The 18,594-nt window shown below is 59.9% G+C and overlaps 1 protein-coding gene across 4 annotated transcripts in view; it reads left to right on the top strand.

The window, feature by feature from the left end:
- Positions 1-18,594, top strand: part of HIPK2 (homeodomain interacting protein kinase 2) — a 160,248-nt gene that overhangs the window by 93,363 nt on the left and 48,291 nt on the right. For all 4 annotated transcript variants that reach the window (XM_055142686.1, XM_055142671.1, XM_055142665.1 and 1 more), the window contains exons 3-6: positions 15,188-15,311; positions 15,502-15,621; positions 16,751-16,837; positions 18,340-18,524. In XM_055142686.1, the coding sequence (XP_054998661.1) occupies positions 15,188-15,311; positions 15,502-15,621; positions 16,751-16,837; positions 18,340-18,524 (516 nt within the window). The remainder of the gene's footprint in view (positions 1-15,187; positions 15,312-15,501; positions 15,622-16,750; positions 16,838-18,339; positions 18,525-18,594) is intronic.

Genomic DNA, 18,594 nt, shown 5'->3' with positions numbered 1-18,594 from the left:
TCCCAGGCTTTCATGCTTTTCACTTCTCTGTGGGGCCTGTGACCGGGTTGTTGTTAATGAAACCATTGAAACGAACCTTTGCATGCATGGGGTCTGGTGAGCATTTCAGCTTTCACCCACGAGCGACCTTACTTGACAGATTTTGAAGAATCTTGAGGTGGGGGGAACTGCAGGAAGGAGGCAGTGGTTACACTCAGGGTGTACTCCTGGTTCTTTTTTTTGGGGGGGGGGTCACACCCGGGGGATGCTCCGGGATTACTCCTGGCTCTGCACTCAGGAATCACTCCTGGATGTGCTCCAGGGACTATATTGGAATTCCAGGGAACAAATCCTGGTCAGCCATGTGCCAGGCAAACACTCTGCCCACTGTACTGTCCCTCCTATTCCTATCACTATCACTATCATCCCATTGATCATCGATTTGCTCAAGCAGTCTCAGTAACATCTCCATTCGTCCTAGCCCTGAGATTTTAGCGGCCTCTCTTTACTCGTCCTTCCCAACGGTGCCGCATGAGAGGCTCTTTCAGGGTCAGGAGAATCCTGACCTATTCCTATTTTAGGGAATCTTAAAGTCTCATTTTCTAATTCAAAAATGAGTTTTCTGTGGGGGCGGGGGGGCCTGGAGTACAGCGAGTAAGGTGTTTTGCCTTGCATGTGGCCAACCCAGGTTCGATCCCCGGCATCCCATATGGTCCCCTGAGCACAGAGCCAGGAGTAACCCCAGAACATCACCTGCTGTGCCTCACCCCCCCAACCCCACCCCTAAAAATGAGTCTTCTAAGTCCAAATGTAAGAAAATAGTGCTTAAGTCTTTCTGGGTCTATCAGAGGGAAATAGTCTTTGGGATGTCACCTCATTCCCTCGTTCTGAGAAACCTCTGGGAAGCCGGTTCCTTTCCTGGGCTATCTCCTGGCCAGATCACAGCATCTCTAAGTGGGGCTTCTGTATTTGGCTCATCCCTTTCGGTGGCTTAAAAGCAGCCTGAGTACATAGCCACCTGAGCGAGGTGAGACTGAGGCCCCCTGGCTAGAAGCACGGGGTCTCCTGGAAGGTCACTCTCTGCACAAGTGATAAGCCGTCCACTTTTAGACATAGTTGTTAGCTAAAGGGATTAGCCCAAGTCAGGGGTTTTAAGGCCTGGTCCTTGGTTTTGTTGTTTCTGATAAGAAAATTGCCTCGGTTAAAGTCTCCCTGCAGGCTAAAGTGATTCTACTGCCAGAATCTTCCCTCTGGGCCCTTTGATTATTTTCCAAATCCCCACTTTCATAAGTCGTACAAACAAAAGCCAGTGGGGGGGCAGGGGGGGATATAGAAGAATAAGATCGGTCTCTGCCCGGTTTTTCTCACTTTGCCATTTTTTTTTTTTTGAACCACTGGGATTCAAAGCTAACCCCCAGACAATCCCAGAAAATAAAGATACTAATGCTCTGCTTTCTGTCTTACTTGTTTGGGGTTTGGGCCCACGCCCACCCGGGGGTGCTCAGGACCCTGGGTGCGAGGGATCAAGCCGGGGTTCCCCACGCACACAGGTGCTGGCTTACACGCCAGCACCTTTGCAGCTGGTAATCAAAGAATGAATGCCATTGAACTCTGGCAGTATTGATTGCGTTTATTAATTTCTCCTTGTCAGTTCAGGAGAAATAAATGAGATAAAGCACTTATCTCAGTACCTTCAAGGAGATGTCACCAAACAGCCAGCCCAACAGAGAGTGAATCAAAGGGTCTGTTTTCTACAGTAAGGAGACTCCCTTGCTTAATATTGAGATGACTTGACAGCTGCATGACAGGTTATTGATTTTAATTAATGCAGATCCTGTGCAAACGCGTGTAACCTTAACTCTTACATACCAGAATTCAGTCATTGTTTCTTACCCGTGAAACCAAATTGTTCTAATGTGTAAAGGAGATTGACCGTGTGTTTTTTGTATATATATATATATATATATATATATATATATATATATATATTTTGTAAAGCCTTTTTTCTTTTAATTTTTAAGATTTTGGATCATACCTAGCAGTGCTCAGGGGTGACTTCTGGCATTGCCCAGGGGACCATCTGGGATGTTGGGGAGGGGACCGGGGCCGGGCACACGCCCAGCAAATGCCCTCCCCACTGGGGACTATCTCTCCGAGCCCAATATGACTTTTTTTTTTTTCCTGGAAAGAATTTTTTTTTAAGAGTTTATTCTTTGCTCTTGTTTCCTAATATAAACTCCAGTGAGCCGCTGCCATTTATGCAGTGACACTTGTCCTTTAGTGTGGTGACGGTGACTCAGCACACATCAGCTGTGAGAGGGCCAGGAGGAGCCCCCGAGCCCTGCAGCCGGCAACCCCAAGACAAAGCAAAGCTAGAAAACTGAATTTAAACCCCTCCAAAAGGTCACTTTGCGATAGCACAGTGGGTAGGGCGTTTGCCTTGCACGCGGCCGACCCGGGTTCGATTCCCAGCATCCCATATGGTCCCCTGAGCACCCCCGGGGGTGATTCCTGAGTGCAGAGCCAGGAGTAACCTCTGTGTATTGCCGGGTGTGACCCAAAAAGAAAAAAAAAAAAAGGTCACTTTGTATCTTTCACTTTTTTTGGTCAGTTTCTGAGCTATACCCGCTGGCGGCCAGGGGCTTCTCCCGGCTCACTGCTCTGGGGTCACTCCTGGCCCCATGCTCACGGTACCCTACAATGTCGGGGTCGGAGCTGGCCCTGGGCACGCGAAGCCTGTTATCAGCCCTCAGAGCTCTCCCTCCCGGCCCCACTCAGGGTCACTTGGACAGATCAGACCAGCAGCCACGAACAGTTTCGTCTCCTTTGACCTCATCATCTCATTTCTTTTCTTCTTTTTTTTTTTCTTTTTTGGGGTCACACCCAGCAATGCACAGGGGTCATTCCTGGCTCTGCACTCAGGAATTACTCCTGGCAGTGCTCAGGGGATGATTTGGGATGCTGGGAATCGAACCCGGGTCGGCCATGTGCAAGACAAACACCCTCCCCGCTGTGCTATCGCTCCAGCCCCTCAGCAGCTCATTTCTTAAAAATAAAATCTCTCAGTAAATCATTTTCAAGTGACTGTGTGAAATGAGTGTCCAGCTACTGGTTGTAACAGTCAAGCATTAGAGACAACTAAAATCAGCAGGAGTGGAACAAATACTTAAAAGACAACCCCCCCACCCCACCAAAGAAAAAAAAAGACAACAGCAACCAAAAGGGGGCACAAGAGAGGCGAGAGAGAAGGTGCCTTGTGCCGAGGCCGAGATGCATTTCAGAGTCTCTTGGCTGAGCACCAAACCCTGCTCAGCCAGGCCGAGTATCTGTGGGAGTGGCCCTCGGACCCCCAGAGCATGCCCGATGGGCGGGCCCCCTGCTGCCCCCAAAGGGGGATAAACATTTGAACTATGGAATATTCTGGGTCAGAACTACAAGAATAATCCAGAATCATCACATTTGTCAAGTGAAAAAACAAACACTCCGTGATATGCACAACTTAACTTTCTTTCTCCCCCCCCCCCCCGCCGCCCGCTGTTATTAGAAAGTAATATATTATTATTACAAAGTTTTCTGACCCCTTTTTGTCACAAGGCACTTTCGGGAGAAGGAATCCGTCCCTGTGCACCGTACCCAGACATAAGGTGCGTGGTGCCATTTAACAAATGACCAGGAGCCAGGGGGTGGCACCTGTAAAAGGGTGACCGTGTTTTCTCAGACCCTTAAAGCCATTGACTGGGAGAGACAAATTGTCCCGGAGTCCCTTATCTGCCCCATTAAAGCCTCAAGGAAGACAGTGATATGTGCCAGCCCAGACACTGACATTTGCCTGCCTGACCTTTGACCTCCACCAAGTACCTGAGGAGGGGACTTTCGGGGCCGGCCAGCCCCGGGGCAGAGAGAGAGCAGGAGGGCTGGTCCCTTGTCCAGTCCGTGGGCCAGAGTCAAGAGCAGCTGGGCCTTCTCGCCAGGTTTGAAAAATCCCAACCAGTGACTTTCTTAACTGCGTTCAAGGAGGCTGAGCTGAAGCAGGTCAAATATTTGCTCTTTGCCTCCACAAAAAATTCAGTGTGTGGGGGGCGATCTCCAGGCTTGGGCGTAGCTTGTCATGGCCACACACACACACACACACACACACACACACACACACACACACCCATCTGGGCGTCTCAGTGCCTTTAAAAAACAAAAAGAATGAAGGAAAAGGAATAGAAGTGCTTATTGGGTTTTTGGAAAGAGCTGCATGGAAACGCATGACAGAAGGTTCTGGAAGCTCAAGATGAAAGGGTCACACCGTTTGTGTTTATACCAAGCTGAGGGTGGGGTGGTCTGGCGCGGAGGAGCTGGAGGGTCACGTGGGCACAGCAGATGGCAGTAGCTGGCCCGGCCGGAGGGATCGTGCGTGGAGGGGGTGGGGGAGGGTCAGGTCCCAGAGATGAGTTTCCGGCGGGGAGTTTGGTCCCGTGCTAGGGACAGAGAGCAGCTGCCGGTCCCCGCTCAGCGCGGGGAGGAACGTAAACCAGGAACGGCCTCTGCTCTGTGGGCAAATGTGGCCCCCCGCTGACACTGGGCACCTGTCCTCTCAGCCCTGTGTCCAGCCACCCTGGCAGCTTACGAAGCAGGAGGCGGGGGCATGGCTCGGCGGTCAAGCCCTTGTCTTGCCGGTGGGCGGCCCGGGGTTCCAGCCAAGGCCCATCTCTTGCTGAAGCCATAAAATTCATCGCACGCAGCCAAGGCACCGGAAGCCGGGGAGCCCCGTGCAACCGGGGGGAGGAATGTTAAGCCCGTGGACGCCGTGGTCAGCAGTGGTTTCCTGGTGCGGCTGACAGGCTGGGGACAGGGCAGTGATAAGATCAGAGGAGGGAGCCTCGCCGGCCAGCCTTGGCGTGTGGGTTATGTCCAGTGGCAGGAGGAGGTCCGAGAGCCCCTTACAGCTTGGAATGTGGGGCCAGGAGGGTAGAGATTAGACCTGCCCGCCCTGGTACCCCGGAGTCCCTCTGTGGGATAGGAAGGGGTGGGGGGCTCTGAGGGAGGAGGGAGGGCTAGCTGCAGGGGGCTGGGATCTCATGAGAAAGGGGTCCCCTGGGAGCTGACCCCTTGCAGCTGCCCTGGGAGGGCTGGTCCAGTGGAAGTCGTCTCAAGCTCCGAGGCCCACGCTTCGGAAATCCCAGAGTTGAGTTTTACCCGACTTTGACTTCTGTGTCTGTCCCTAAATTAAAGCCTCGCGTTGCCCACTTACAGCTGAAGCTGTTTGGACAGGGGGCACCACTCAGCAGTGCTCAGGGGGTGACCGAGAGCAAACCGGGGCCGGCCACGCAGAAGGCCAGCGCCGTCGCTCCTGTTCCGTGTCTCTGCCTCTCACCTGAAATTCGAGAGTGTCCAGGGGGTTCCACCGCGACAGTCCAGTGCAGAAGGCGTTCGCCTGGCACGTGCCAATCCCTGACATGCCAGACGGTCCCTCTGAGGATTCCTGAGCACAGAGCCGGGAGTAAGCACTGACCACGGCCAGGTCTGGCCCCCAAGCCCAGAGAAATGCCTCACGGTGCAGGCCCGCGTGGTCTCTGCACATCCGAAGCCCACGTCTGTCTCCGCCCTTCCTGCCCGCCCCTCCCCCACCCTGCTGTGGCTCGGTTCCCATTAGTTGAGGCTCCAGCTGTGTTTCTCTTTTCTGGTTTTCTTTTCTTTTTTTAAAAAAAAAAAAATCTATTTTTGGAGTCGGGGGGTGGCCACACTCAGCAGTGATTGACCGGCCCAGCGAGGGGCCGTTCCTGCTGGTTCAGGGGTGCCAGGGATGGAACCCGGGCCCCTTGCACGGGTGTTGCCAGGCGTGTGCCCTGACTGACGCTAGAGCCCCGTCTCCGCCCCCCCTTTCCCGGTTATCTCCCGTTTTCCGTGTAGACTCACTTCTGGCCACCGGCAGTGAGGAGCTGTGACCTCACCGGCCGGGACAGGGCAAGGCCAGCGCTGTGGGTGGGGACTTGCTCACCCCGAGGGCGAGAGCTCCACTTGGCAGTGAGGCCGGCCGGCAGGCAGGGTGGGGTGGGGTGGGGTGGAGGGGCTGGCCCTGGAGAAGGGGGAGGAAGGCTGTTCTAGGGGGGACGTGAAACAGGTAAGGGCTCCCGGCAGGAAGCCAGGAAGGAGCGGGCATCGAGCCGCCCCGAGGACAGGGGACCCTGTTAGAAAGAGAGGGGGGAGGATGGGAGGGACGGGAAGGGGCGGTGAGCTAGGGCTCTGGCCGTGGGGGAAAACTGGGGGTGACAGATCTGGAGCGGGACTTTGAGGAGCCCAGGGAGGACCCACGAGAGAGACTTGCCCTCACTTCCCGGAAGAGTGCGGGGCCAGGGCCCGGAGCCATAGCACGGCCGGGAGGGCGTTTGCCTTGCACGCAGCCGACCCGGGTTCGATCCCCGGCATCTCATAGGGTCCCCCGAGCACCGCCAGGAGTGATTCCTGAGTGCAGAGCCAGGAGTCACCCCTGAGCATCGTTGGGTGTGACCCAAAAAGGGCCCCCCCCACAAAAAAAAATAATCCCAGGGGCAGGAAGGGGGCCGGCGGTGCTGGGATCGGTGTTGGAACATTGGCTGGAGCCTGTTGTGAATAACTTCATAAATCGTAGCGTCCCGGTGAAAAGGAAAGAAGTCCCTACACCCTGGATCAGACCCCGGGGGCAGGGCCGCCGCGCGTGTGCCCAGGGCCCTTCAGACTCTGCTGCCCGTCTGTGTCCACCGCTCCCGCCCCTCCATGGGTGCCCACGCCACTCCCTGTGTCCTGCCCAGGTTTCTCCCAGACCTGCCGGGACCCTCGGCCAGCTTCTTCTGTGTCTCGGCTCGTTCTTCCCCCGGTAGACCCGGAGGCTGGTGGCCACCGCCCCCTGTGTGCCTGCAGGGTGGTGACTCACTGGGGAATCCTCCGTCCGGGCATGACCAGCACGGGCTGGCCCTGTGGCTCGTGCGTGGAGCCGACCCTGAGTCCCGCTCAAGACACGGAACAGGAGTGACGGCTCTGGCCTTCCACGTGGCCGGCCCCAGTTTGCTCTCGGTCACCTCCTCTGATCCCCTGAGCACTGCTGAGTGGTGCTCCCTGTCCGAGAAAGGTCCTCGCCTTTCTCCTGACGCCTCAGCGGGGACATCCCCACGCAGTGCTCAGCTCCTGGCAGTCACGCCGTTTGTTCAGTCGAGCGCCCGTTGTCCCTCTTCTCACACGTCTACCGTCCCCCTTCCCAGAGACCCCCAGACCTTCCCCGTCATGCCCAGCCATGCTCTCGCCTCGCACCCCTGGCCTGAGTGGCTCCCAGGAGACAGACATTCCCCGTGGAGCAGGTGGGCAGCTGCGAGTTTCCGGGAAAGCAAACTCCTGGCCGTGTTCCTGGATCCAAGAGTGTCCTTGGCGGGGCAGGGGTGATAGCACCGTGGGGAGGGCGTTTGCCTTGCACGTGGCCACACCTGGGTTCGATCCTCGGCATCCCATAAAAGGTTCCCCCAAGCCCTGCCCAAAGTGATATCCGAGTGCAGAGCCAGGAGTGACACCTGAGTACTGCCAGGTGTGGCCCCAAATTTATCATAAGTAAATACATTTTTTTCCTAAGTGTCCTTGGCAACGTCGTCACCCACCTGTGGGCAGTTTTCTCGCCGTGGAGCCTCCTTTTACACATTGTCGATATGGAATTTCACTGGGCTTTGGTTTGGGGGCTGCTCAGTCCAGTGGTGCTCAGGACTTACTCCAAGACTTACTCCTGGCTCTGTGCTCAGGGGTCTCTCCTGGCAGGGCCTGGAGAGACCCTAGTGGGGGGGATGGAGTACAAGGTAAGTGCCCTGCCCTGATCCTGTCTCCCCAGCCCACCCCCGGGCGTGATTTGAAAGGGGGTTCAGCTGGAGCTGAAGCCCACGCCGACGGGATGGGCCGCAGGGAGCACTCAGGAAACCGCGGCCAGGCTGGAGCACGGCTCCCAGGTGCTGCCGACTCGGGCCGCGGGAGCGACAGTGTTTGGCCTGAGCCGTGAGGTGGAGTGGACGAGGCAGTCCGCAGGGAGCTGGGCTCTTCCTTGACTGAAGTCCCTCCGACACTCTGGGCCAGGTTTGATCCCCGGCATCCCGTGTGGTCCCCCGAGCACCACTAGGCCTGGTTCCTGAGCACAGAGCCGGGAGTAACCACCCCTGAGCACCGAAGGCTGTGGCCCCCAACCCCAAGACTCTGGATATGTAATTAAAAGGGACACGGAAGATGGGGCGGGGTGGGGGGCTCGTTATGGAGCAGGAGAGGACTTAGTGCTGGGTGTGTGCAGGGGTGGTCTGGAAGGTTCCAGCAGAGACCAGACACCTTCTCTTTGAGATTAGGGACCCAGGCTCCGGGCAGAGGTCAGGGCCAGAGGTCAGGGCCGCAGGACGCACCGCATATACTGTCACTCACGGCTCCGCCCGACCCTGCTTGGGGGGGGGGGGGGGGCCCACGGGCCAGGCCGCGTGGTTCCGCATTCCGCAGACCGCTTGGCTGGGACCCGACCCGAGAGGTGTGGGGTGGGCGAGGCTCGGCTGCGGGGGGCGGGGGGGCCCACCTCAGCTTCCCACTCCAGGGAATCCCTTCAGCCGCCTTTGTGTGACTCATGAATAGCTTCTCTCTCTGGATCTAAACTGTTCCCCAAAATAAAAGTCGGGTGGGCGCCCCGGGGAGGGGCTGGAGAGCCGCCACAGCCGGGAATGTGGGGGCCGGCGAGCTTCTCCCCGGAACGCAGAAGGACTTGGCCGGGCCCCGCGCAGATCACCCTTGCACGTCCTCCCCTCCCCGCAGCCCGCAGCCGCCTGCCCTGCAGCTCAGGGCACCCACCGCACCCCCACACACACGCACGCCGGGCGGAACGCCGCCCTCGCCTCCCGAAGGCCGTACCTGGTGGGCCGGAGAGGCCACGGCATAAAGCAGTTCGGTCCTGCTCCAAGCCCAGGGGCTGCCCACCTTTGCCCAGGCGACCCCGAAAGCCCAGCAACCAGGATCCCTGGCAGGGCGGGTCATCACCTTTTCCCCGTGTGTGTGTGTGTGTGTGTGTGTGTGTGTGTGTCTGTGTGTGTGTGTGTGTGTGTCTGTCTGTCTGTCTGCCTGTCTGTCTGTTTGTGTCTGTGTGTGTTGTGTCTATGAGTGTGTCTGTGTCTTCCATGTGTATGTCTGTGTGTCTCTGTGTCTGTGTGTGTCTCTGTGTGTGTGTCTGTGTCTCTGTGTGTGTCTGTGTCTGTGTCTGTGTGTCTGTGTCTGTGTGTCTGTGTCTGTGTGTCTGTGTCTGTGTGTCTGTGTCTGTGTATGTCTGTGTCTGTGTGTCTGTGTCTGTGTGTCTGTGTCTGTGTGTCTGTGTCTGTGTATGTCTGTGTCTGTGTATGTCTGTGTCTATATCTGTCTGTGTCTCTCTGTGTGTGTCTGTGTCTGTGTGTCTCTGTGTTTGTGTCTGTGTCTCTGTGTCTGTGTATGTCTGTGTCTCTGTGTGTCTGTGTGTCTGTGTCTGTGTGTGTTGGCTGGAGGCGGGGGCTTCACCAGGCAGTGCCAGGAAGATCTGCGGGGCCAGGGTCCCCCCCCAGCCCAGCACCCCGCCCTCGGCCCAGTCTGCGGCCCTGAGTCCACGCAGCTGCCCCCCCTGGCGTGGTCCTCCCCCAGCGGGAACGTTCTGGGGAGAGACAGACGCCTTCCCAGACTCCCGCAGCCCCTGGAACCCGGGCCCCCGGCAGTCAGCCACCCCGACCCAACCCACCCACCACTGCCGCAGCCCTCGGCAGTGGTCACCCAGCTGGTCTCAGCCAGTGAAATGACCATCCACAGGCCGCCCGGAAAGTGGAGGGGCGTAGCTGCAGAGCTGGAGGGGCAGCGTCCGCACGGTGCTCGTCCCTGCCCTCTCCTGCACTCCCCCGTAACACCTCCTCGCCCCCCGCCCGGCTTTGCTGCCCCCTAGAAAAATCTAGTCACTGATAATTGGTCCTGGTCGTAAGGCAAACACAGGGGCTACACCAGCGTCCGGACGCGCTGGAGACAGCTCGTGCCGGGAGATGACCCGGCAGCCACAGCATCCTCGCCCCACCCCTGCAGAAGCCTCTCCCCGAGCCCTGCCCCTCTCTCCTATCCCCTGCATCCTCCTCCCCCAGCACCAGCCCCCTCCTTCCCCCTGCACCCTACTCTCCCTCCTTTATCCTCTCTGCCCCTCCCTCCTGCATCCTCCCCTCCCTACTGCATCTTCCCCTCCCTCCTGCATCCTCCCCTCCCTCCTGCATCCTCCCCTCCCTGCCGCCCCCTCCCCCTGCACTCCCCCAGCAGTGGGCAGGCCTGATGCTCGCCCTTGGTGAGTGGCAGACCGGCCGCAGCCTGAGAGGTGGAAGTGTCTGGGACGGGGCTGCCCAGAAGGGCCGGGAGATGGCTCCGAGGGCTGTACCTGCGCTCTGCGTGCCTGAGCCCTAGATTCCTCGGCACTGTGTGGCCCCTGAGCACCACCGTAGGAGCAGCCCCCAGCCATCTCACACAACCAGTAGGAAGGGAGGGCCCTCCGCCCGCTGCCGCCTGCACCCCGCGCGAAGGCGCTCGCTCACTCCCCAGACAGCCTCGGGTGCTCTTCCAGCTCCGCTCCAGCAGTGGGCGCTGGACCCCCAGCACGGCTGGATGCTGACTCCTCCCTGGAGATCCCCTTCATCAGAGGAGGGGAGCTCGCCCTCTGGCTGCTGCCTGCCCCCCCCCCCCCGCCGTGCTGCGTGCCCGCAGCCCAGAGCATCCCAGCCATGACGGGCAGCGCGTGCCGGACGGCAGGGCAGCCGGATTCCTCGCGCCGAGCTGGGTCCCACGAGGATGTGGGGCAGACCCGGCCCTCTGCAGCCGCGGATGGCTCTGATCTAACTCGGGGCGGGGTTGAGGGCAGTGGGTGTCGAGGGGGCTTCTGGATGCCTGGAAAGGAAGCAGGGGCGGCACTGTGACCCCCCCTGGTCAGCCCCGCCCTCCCTGCCTCCCCCCTGCTGCCTCCAGCACCCCCACCCACCATCACCTCGTATCCAACCCCTTTGATCTTTCTCATTGCTTACGGGGCAGGGGGTCACCTGCAGTGGGGCTCAGGGCGGGCTCGGGGGGCCACACAGCGTGTTGGGGATCGAGCCTCCGTCGGGCATGTGCGAGGCAAGCGTCCTTCTCACCGATGCTCTCATCAGCCCATGGTGCGTTTCGTGCCTCACATGTAGCGACCCGGGTTCGATCCCTGGCACCATGAATGGACCCCAATTCCTGAGCACAGAGCCAGGAGTAGACCTTGAGCATTGTGGAGTGTGGCCCCCAAACAAAAAAATTTTTAAAGGGGGGGTTTGTGAGGGAAAAGCACCTCCCCCCTCCCCCCTGCACTGTGCTGTGCTGTGGACCGAGCCTTCTCCCTCCCTTACTAAAAGGGGCAGGTCCCAGGGCGGGGAGGGGCACCCTGCTCCCTCCCTGCCCTCAGAGGCCTCATCTGTGCTCCCTGGTGGTGGGCTCTGGGTGGTCTGGGGGGCTTTCTTCATTTGGTTTTCAAGGTCACATGGCGCGGTGCTGGGGGTCAGCTCTGACAGTGTCGGGACCCCCCGCCTACAGGGCCTGCTTCGGGCTCCTGACAGTGAGACCCCGGGGCTGTCCCCGGGCTCCCCCCTCCATCCCGGAGGCCTGACCACTGTCTGAGCCCCACAGGACCCCCCTCGCTTGTCCTCCACTGGCCCAAGCCAAGGGCAAAATGGGGAGTTGGGGAAACTTCCGTGCTCTCCCCCCCCTTCCCGCAGCTCCTTTAGGAAAAGTGAGGTGTTAGGGTTCGAGCAGTGATGCAGCGGGGAGGGCCCGTGCCTTGCTCTAGGCAGACCCAGGTTCCACCCCTGAGCACCGCCAGCTGTGGCCCAAACACAGAAACAAAATATGATAGAAAAAGTCAAGCATCAATCAGCTTCCCTTGGCCAGAGACCGTCTGCGTCCAGAGTGCGCCCCTAGACCAGCAGCCCGGCAGTGCTCTGTGCCCGAGCCGCTTCCCACAGACCCCGTCCCCCAAGGAAAACGGGCCTTTTCCAGGTGGTTTTGGGTCCATCAGACCTTTATCTGGTGGGACTTTCTTGGGACCCCCAGATGTGGCAAGAATCACTGCGTTAAGCACAGGTTGGGGGGGTTGGAGCCACAGTGAGTGTACAGCGGGGAGGGCTTTGCCTTGCACGCAGCTGAGCTGGGTTTGATTTCTGGCATCCCATATGATCCCCCGAGCACGGCCGGGAGTGACTGCTGAGTGCAGAGCCAGGAGTAACCCCTGAGCGTCGCTGGGGATGGCCCCCAAAAGCCAAAATAAAAGAGAGAGAGAGAGGGGGGGGGGAGAGAGAGAGAGAGAGAGAGAGAGAGAGAGAGAGAGAGAGAGAGATCAGCCCAGACCTGCAGGCTGTCTTCCGGCAACACTGTTCCTCTGCAACCTCCTCCTCCATCCCGTCGCCCTCCGATTCAGGCCCTTGCCGGGACCCCGTGGTGGCTTGGATGGGGGTCCCGCACCCCCGCACCCCCGACCCCGGGTCACTGGTTCAAACAGTGGCTCCGAGTACCCCTCCGTCCGTCATTCCCACTCGCCTTAATTTTGCTGTGGGAAATACAGGGTCTAGCAAACCCATCTGAAATACAATTTTGCGTTCTGATTGCTTCTGCCCTGGAGTCCCCGAGGTGACTTCCAGCCTCCATCTATTTGTGGCGCATCTCTCCCCCCCCCTCACACACACACACACACACACACACACACACACACCCGTCGTACTTTGGTCTGCACGCACCCTCTAACAGCCTCGATCAGAGAGCCCCGCGCACCGATGGAGCCTCTTGCTTCCGAAGCGCGTAGCCTGCTTTACAGTTTCACTGGCCGTCATTCGTCTTCATAAGCTGCCGTGGAGAGGGGTGCACGCGTGAGAAATTAATGACCACACTTTAAAGATGGCGAAATCTGGGGCTGGAGCAATAGCACAGCGGGTAGGGCGTTTGCCTTGCATGCGGCTGACACGGGTTCAATTCCCAGCATCCCATATGGTCCCCTGAGCACCGCCAGGAGTGATTCCTGAGTGCAGAGCTAGGAGTAACCCCTGAGCATCGCTGGGTGTGACCCAAAAAGCAAAAAAAAAAATAAATAAATAAATAAATAAATAAAGATGGCGAAATCAGAACTCGGGAAGGCGAAGTCTCGTCTTCCTTCGAGAAACGCGTTCCTTCTTCTGCCGGGACACCGGCGCTGCCAAGTCCTGCTGGGAGTGGCCTGTGACGGGCAGAGACGGGGGTGTCGCCCCGGGAGGGGCGGCCGGCTGTGGGGCAGCCAGGGGATGCGAAGGCTCGGGGGAAAGACAGTTCCCGGGAGCCGCCCTCCTGGGTCCGCCACGCTCTGCCCCTCTGCCCCTCTGGCCCCCAGGAGCGGGGTGCTCAGCGGGCACCCAGCCCCACTGCGGGGCATCCGTGAGCACGGGGCCACCTGGTCCCCTCACGACGCCCTGCCATCCCGGAAGGCCCCACCCGCTGCTGGCCCCCTCCGGGCGTCCCCAAGCGGCGGCTGTTCCTTGCGGGAGCTGGAGAGGAGACGGTTTCTCCTCGCCGAGGCGCCGATGCCGTCTGACGCTCCGTGGGCACTGCCAGAGCTTCCTGGCGCCTCAGAATAGCGAGGAGGGGGTGCTGCTGTCGGATGGGTTGGGGGGTGGGCGCACACCGGGGGGCGGGGCTGAGTCAGTCCCAGAACCTGGGTGCCTCGGGGCGCCATCCTGCACCCCAGCGGCCGTTCCCCAAGGCCCCCCAGTCCCGTCTGCGCGGGAGCCAAGCTGCGGCCACGCAGGGCTGGCATGTCAGCGTGGCTCTTGCCACGGGAGGTGCCAAGCCAGCAGGGCACTGGGGCACAGCGGTGACCGCGGGACCGACACGCGGCTGGACCAGGGCCTCACCTGTCCCCCAGTCCCTGGGCGCCAGCGGTCAGCAACACACAAAAGCTCTGCGGGGGTCAGGGGGGAGGGAGGGCAGTCACGGGAGCAGATTCTACCAGGGGGACCCCAGCAGCACCAGCACCAGTAGCTGGGTTCCTCCAGGTGTTCCATTACCCCCAGACCAGCTCCTCGTGTGCAGATGAGTGCCCAGCACGGAGGACAATTTGAGACTGGACTGGGGGGCTTCCAGGGCCTCGGAGAGAGAGAGAGACAGAGACAGAGACAGAGACAGAGAGACAGAGACAGAGAGAGACAGAGGCAGAGAGAGAGACAGAGAGAGACAGAGACAGAGAGAGAGAGAGCGTGCAGTGGGTAGGGCACTTATCCTGCATGTATCCAGGCTCAGTTTTATCCCCGACACCCCACCTGGTCCTCCGAGCCAGCCAGGAGTGATCCCTGAGCACAGAACCAGGAGTAAGTCCGGAGCACCGCTGGGTGTGTCCCCAAAACAAACAAATATACTAAGAGTTTCCAGATGAGTCCCACGGTAACCAGGCGTCTGGAGGGCCATGGGCCGAGGGCTGTGGTGCCCAAGGGTCACTGGGTGCCCAGTAGAGATCCCAGTAGGAGTGTCTCAGGGTGCCGGGCTAAGGGCGACAGATGGGGACCCCGACCCTTCCCAAGGGCCGGCCAGTCGGGGAGCCCTGGCTCTGTCTCTTCCATCCCCGCGTGGGGGGCCACTGAGACATTTCACTGTCCGTCCCCCTGCCTGGAGCCACATTTTCCAAAAGATGTGGATGGTTCGTTTCTCTTAACTTCAGCCCCAGTTTTCCGCAGCAGGTGCCTCTGCAAAGCCAGGGCAGGCCCCCGAGGGGTGATCGGGCCTGTGAGTTTGGGGGGAGGGTCCTTCCGAGAGGCCACCTTGCCCCCCTAGTCTGGGCTGTGAGGGCACGTGGCCCCAACCATCGAAAAGGGTGCTCCTTGGGCTAGCGTCCTCCTGTCAGAGAACCTTCTGGAAGGATGGGGCTGTGAGGGAAGGCTACTTTCCCCATACCAGGGAAAGGCACAGTGCTGCTTCCTTGGGTGGGGGGGTCCCAGCCCCCACTTCCGGCGGGGCCGCTGATTCCCTGAAGGGCCACCCTGCGTGGGAGCAGGACACCACCGGCCACTCAGAACCGCCCTCCGGGCCAAGCGCCAGGTGTAAGACAGCCTGCCTGGCTGGTGCCGCGGCCCCTCGGCGGGGTCCAGGGTGCGCCCCAGGTCTGAGCACCGGGCTCTTCTGGGTGCCCGCGTCCGAGCCGCTGTCCGCCTTCCCCTTGCAGGGCCCCCGAGATCATCCTGGGCCTCCCCTTCTGCGAGGCCATCGACATGTGGTCGCTGGGCTGTGTCATCGCCGAGCTGTTCCTGGGCTGGCCGCTCTACCCCGGCGCCTCCGAGTACGACCAGGTGGGTCCGGGGGGCTCTGGGGCGGGCACTCCGTCACTGGCTTCTTGGCCTTTCTCCTTCTTTTCCCTTTCCTCCTTGTTTTTTTTTTTTTTTATTATTTCTCTTCTCTCCCTCCCCCTACCAAGCCACCGCTTCCCTCCCTCCCTCCCCCCGCGCCAGCAGCCCTGACCCTGCCCCCCTCTCCTTGCAGATCCGCTACATCTCACAGACACAGGGCTTGCCGGCTGAGTACTTATTAAGCGCGGGGACAAAGACCACCAGGTTCTTCAACCGTGACACCGACTCTCCGTACCCTTTGTGGAGGTTGAAGGTAGGCAGGCGCCCCCTCTCCCCAGGGGTCTGGGGCGCTGCGGACACGTGCTCCACGGGCCGGGGAGAGAGAATGGTGGAGTTGGGGTCTGGCAGGAGAAGAGGGAGGGGACAGTCCGGAAGCCCCCCTTGTGTGAACCCGCAGCTGCCTGCGACCTTCCAGGGCCCCGGCTTGATTGCTGAAGCCGTCCCAGTTCTTTTATTTGGGAGGGTTCAAGGGGTGGTACTTCTCTTCCCTTGGCCCCCCCAGGGGCCCACCCAGGCAGCCCCCACCCTCTCAGGAACTCACAGGAAAGGGAAGAGGGTGAGTTTGTGGGGAGTGGGATTTCTAAAACTTTTCCCACTCTCAATCTCTTTTATTGTATTGGATTTGGTTTTTGCGGGTGGGGGGTTGGGGTTGGGAGAGACCAGACCCAGGGGGCCACGGGGGATGCTGGGGCTTGAACCCAGGTTGACGGCACGCAAGGCAAGCGCCCTTCCCACTGTACTATCACCCCAGCCCCTCACAACCCCTTTTATGCCTGAGAAATTTTTGTGCCGCTCCAGGAATAGAGGTGCAGAAACCGAGCGTTTACTGATGATACATCCTAAAGAAATGTATCATAAACGGTTTGGTTTGGTTTTGGGGTCACACCTGGGGATGCTCAGGGGTCACCTCTGGCTCTGCTCTCAGGAATTATTCCTGGTGGTGCTCAGGGGACCATATAGGATGCTGGGAATCGAACCCGGGTCGGCATGTGCAAGGCAAACACCTTACCCGCTGTGCTCTTGCTCCAGCCCCCATAAAATAATTGTTTTAGACCTCCCCCCCCCAAGAGGGGACATGACTCTCCCGGTGTGGAGCATGAAGGACGGCCACCTACAGAGCGTTGAAGTTTTCCTGGGACATCCCAGAGCTCATTGTCCTGAACAGGGCAGTGGAGAGGACAGATGGCCAGTACTGTCCGTCCCTGAGTCTGCCAAGGAGTCGAGGGTGGGGGCTGGGAAGGGACCTTCATGGTGAGACACTGGCGGGGGGGGCAGTGCCTGAGATGGAAGTAGAACTCGTGAGAAGCAGCAGCAGCCGGAGGGCCAGACCCCCGGGCCCCACCGCAGTCCTCGTGCCCCTTACCGTGTCCTCCTTCCGCCAGACCCCGGATGACCATGAGGCCGAGACGGGGATCAAGTCGAAGGAAGCGCGGAAGTACATCTTCAACTGCTTGGATGACATGGCCCAGGTAAGCTGTGCGGCCGGAGTCCCAGGCCAGCCCTGCCTGCACGCCCGGCCCAGAGCACTTTCGCAGGAGCAGCGCCAGCGCAGGGAGGGTCCAGGCTGGCAGAGTGTGATCTCAGCCCGAGAAACCCAGCCCCCCCAGATCTCTTGGGGCCTGGGTTTCAGCCTGACGCCAGCTTCGTTCGGCAGCCCCGGCTTGGGGATACCCCTCTGCCAAAAGGGGCCCTTCCTGCTCCGCTGGGTTTCTCAGAAAACGGTGAATTAAGACGTTTGGGTTTGGGGCTGGAGCGATAGCACAGCGGGGAGGGCGTTTACCTTGCACGTGGCCGACCCAGGTTCGATTCCCAGCATCCCCTGAGCACCGCCAGGAGTCATTCCTGAGTGCAGAGCCAGGAGTAACCCCTGTGCATTGCCGGGTGTGACCCAAAACAAACAAACAAACAAAAGACACTTGGGATCACCAGCCACCACTGAGTGAGCCTGTGCCCTCCGGCCGCTGTGCTGGGTGCTGAGAATTGGGGGTGCGGAAACAACCCACAGTTTTTTGTCCAGGTCTGGACATAGGTGCTGAAACCAGGCCCCGGGGTCCCCACAGCCTCCCTCCACGACCTTCAGGCCTTGTCCCCTCTGTCTTGGTAGCTGGCCCTCTCTTCCTTCTCCGAAGACACCACTCGATATTTTGGGCTCCACGCTATTGCAGCATGGTTTAACCTCATCACTCCTGCCAAGGCCCCGTTTTCAAATAAGCTCCCTTTGGGCGGGTTCCGGGGTGGCCAGATAGCCGTCCCCTCGCACTCCAGTCTCTCAGCTCCCTGGAGGCGCCCATGGGCTTTCACCTCTGAGCCCAGAGAAAATTCTAGAATGTCGGCTGTTTTCACGGCGAAAGGTGCACAGTGAGGTTTTCGTGCAAGCCATGAGAACTCCAGTTTTAGAGCAGTAAACTACCTCGGCGTCCTGCGTGGCCCGTTGCCGAGCGTAACCAAGAATCATGGCTCTGACGAGAAGCTTCTCTGCGGAGAGCTGACGCAGCTCTCCGGGGCGTGTCTCGGGAGGGACACGAGGCAGCCCACAGCAAGCCTCTGCAAAGCTTGTCTTGTAACGGTGTCCAGTGACCCGTGTCCCTCGGCCAGGGCTGGACCCCGAGAGCGCGGAGGCTAAGGTGATCCGACCCTCCCGCGGGATAGACACACCCTGTGCTCCAACGGGCGTTTTCCCCTGCCCGGCTGCGGGTCCCTGAGCTTGTGGCCGGACATACACGCCACGGGGCTCCCACTCAAGGCGCGACACGGAGGCACGTGTTCATGCTGGCGGTCGGACGCTTAGACGGCTGCGGCCCGCCTGCGTCCTCGGCCGTGAGCGGTGATGGGGGTCCGTCTCCACCTGGTGAGGGCCAGCAGCGGCCCCCGCTCCCGTGCCTCTGGCCAGGGAGAGCTTGGGACGGGGACGGGCGGGGGGGTGGCGGGAAGGCGCCATGGGTGGGGTGGTCACCCGGCCCCCCTCTCCCAGGTGAACATGACCACGGACCTGGAGGGCAGCGACATGCTGGTGGAGAAGGCCGACCGGCGGGAGTTCATTGACCTGCTCAAGAAGATGCTCACCATCGACGCCGACAAGCGGGTCACGCCCATCGAGACCCTCAACCACCCTTTCGTCACCATGACCCACCTGCTGGACTTCCCGCACAGCACCCAGTAGGTGGCCTGCTTGCGGCCGTGTCCCACGCTCCCGCCAGGGCTGGGCCCCACCACGGGGGACGGTGAT

This window comes from Sorex araneus, chromosome 1 (assembly GCF_027595985.1).
Source record: "Sorex araneus isolate mSorAra2 chromosome 1, mSorAra2.pri, whole genome shotgun sequence".
Taxonomy (NCBI): domain Eukaryota; kingdom Metazoa; phylum Chordata; class Mammalia; order Eulipotyphla; family Soricidae; genus Sorex; species Sorex araneus.
Note: the sequence above shows the minus strand (reverse complement) of the source record. Positions and strands in the feature narration are given on the sequence as shown.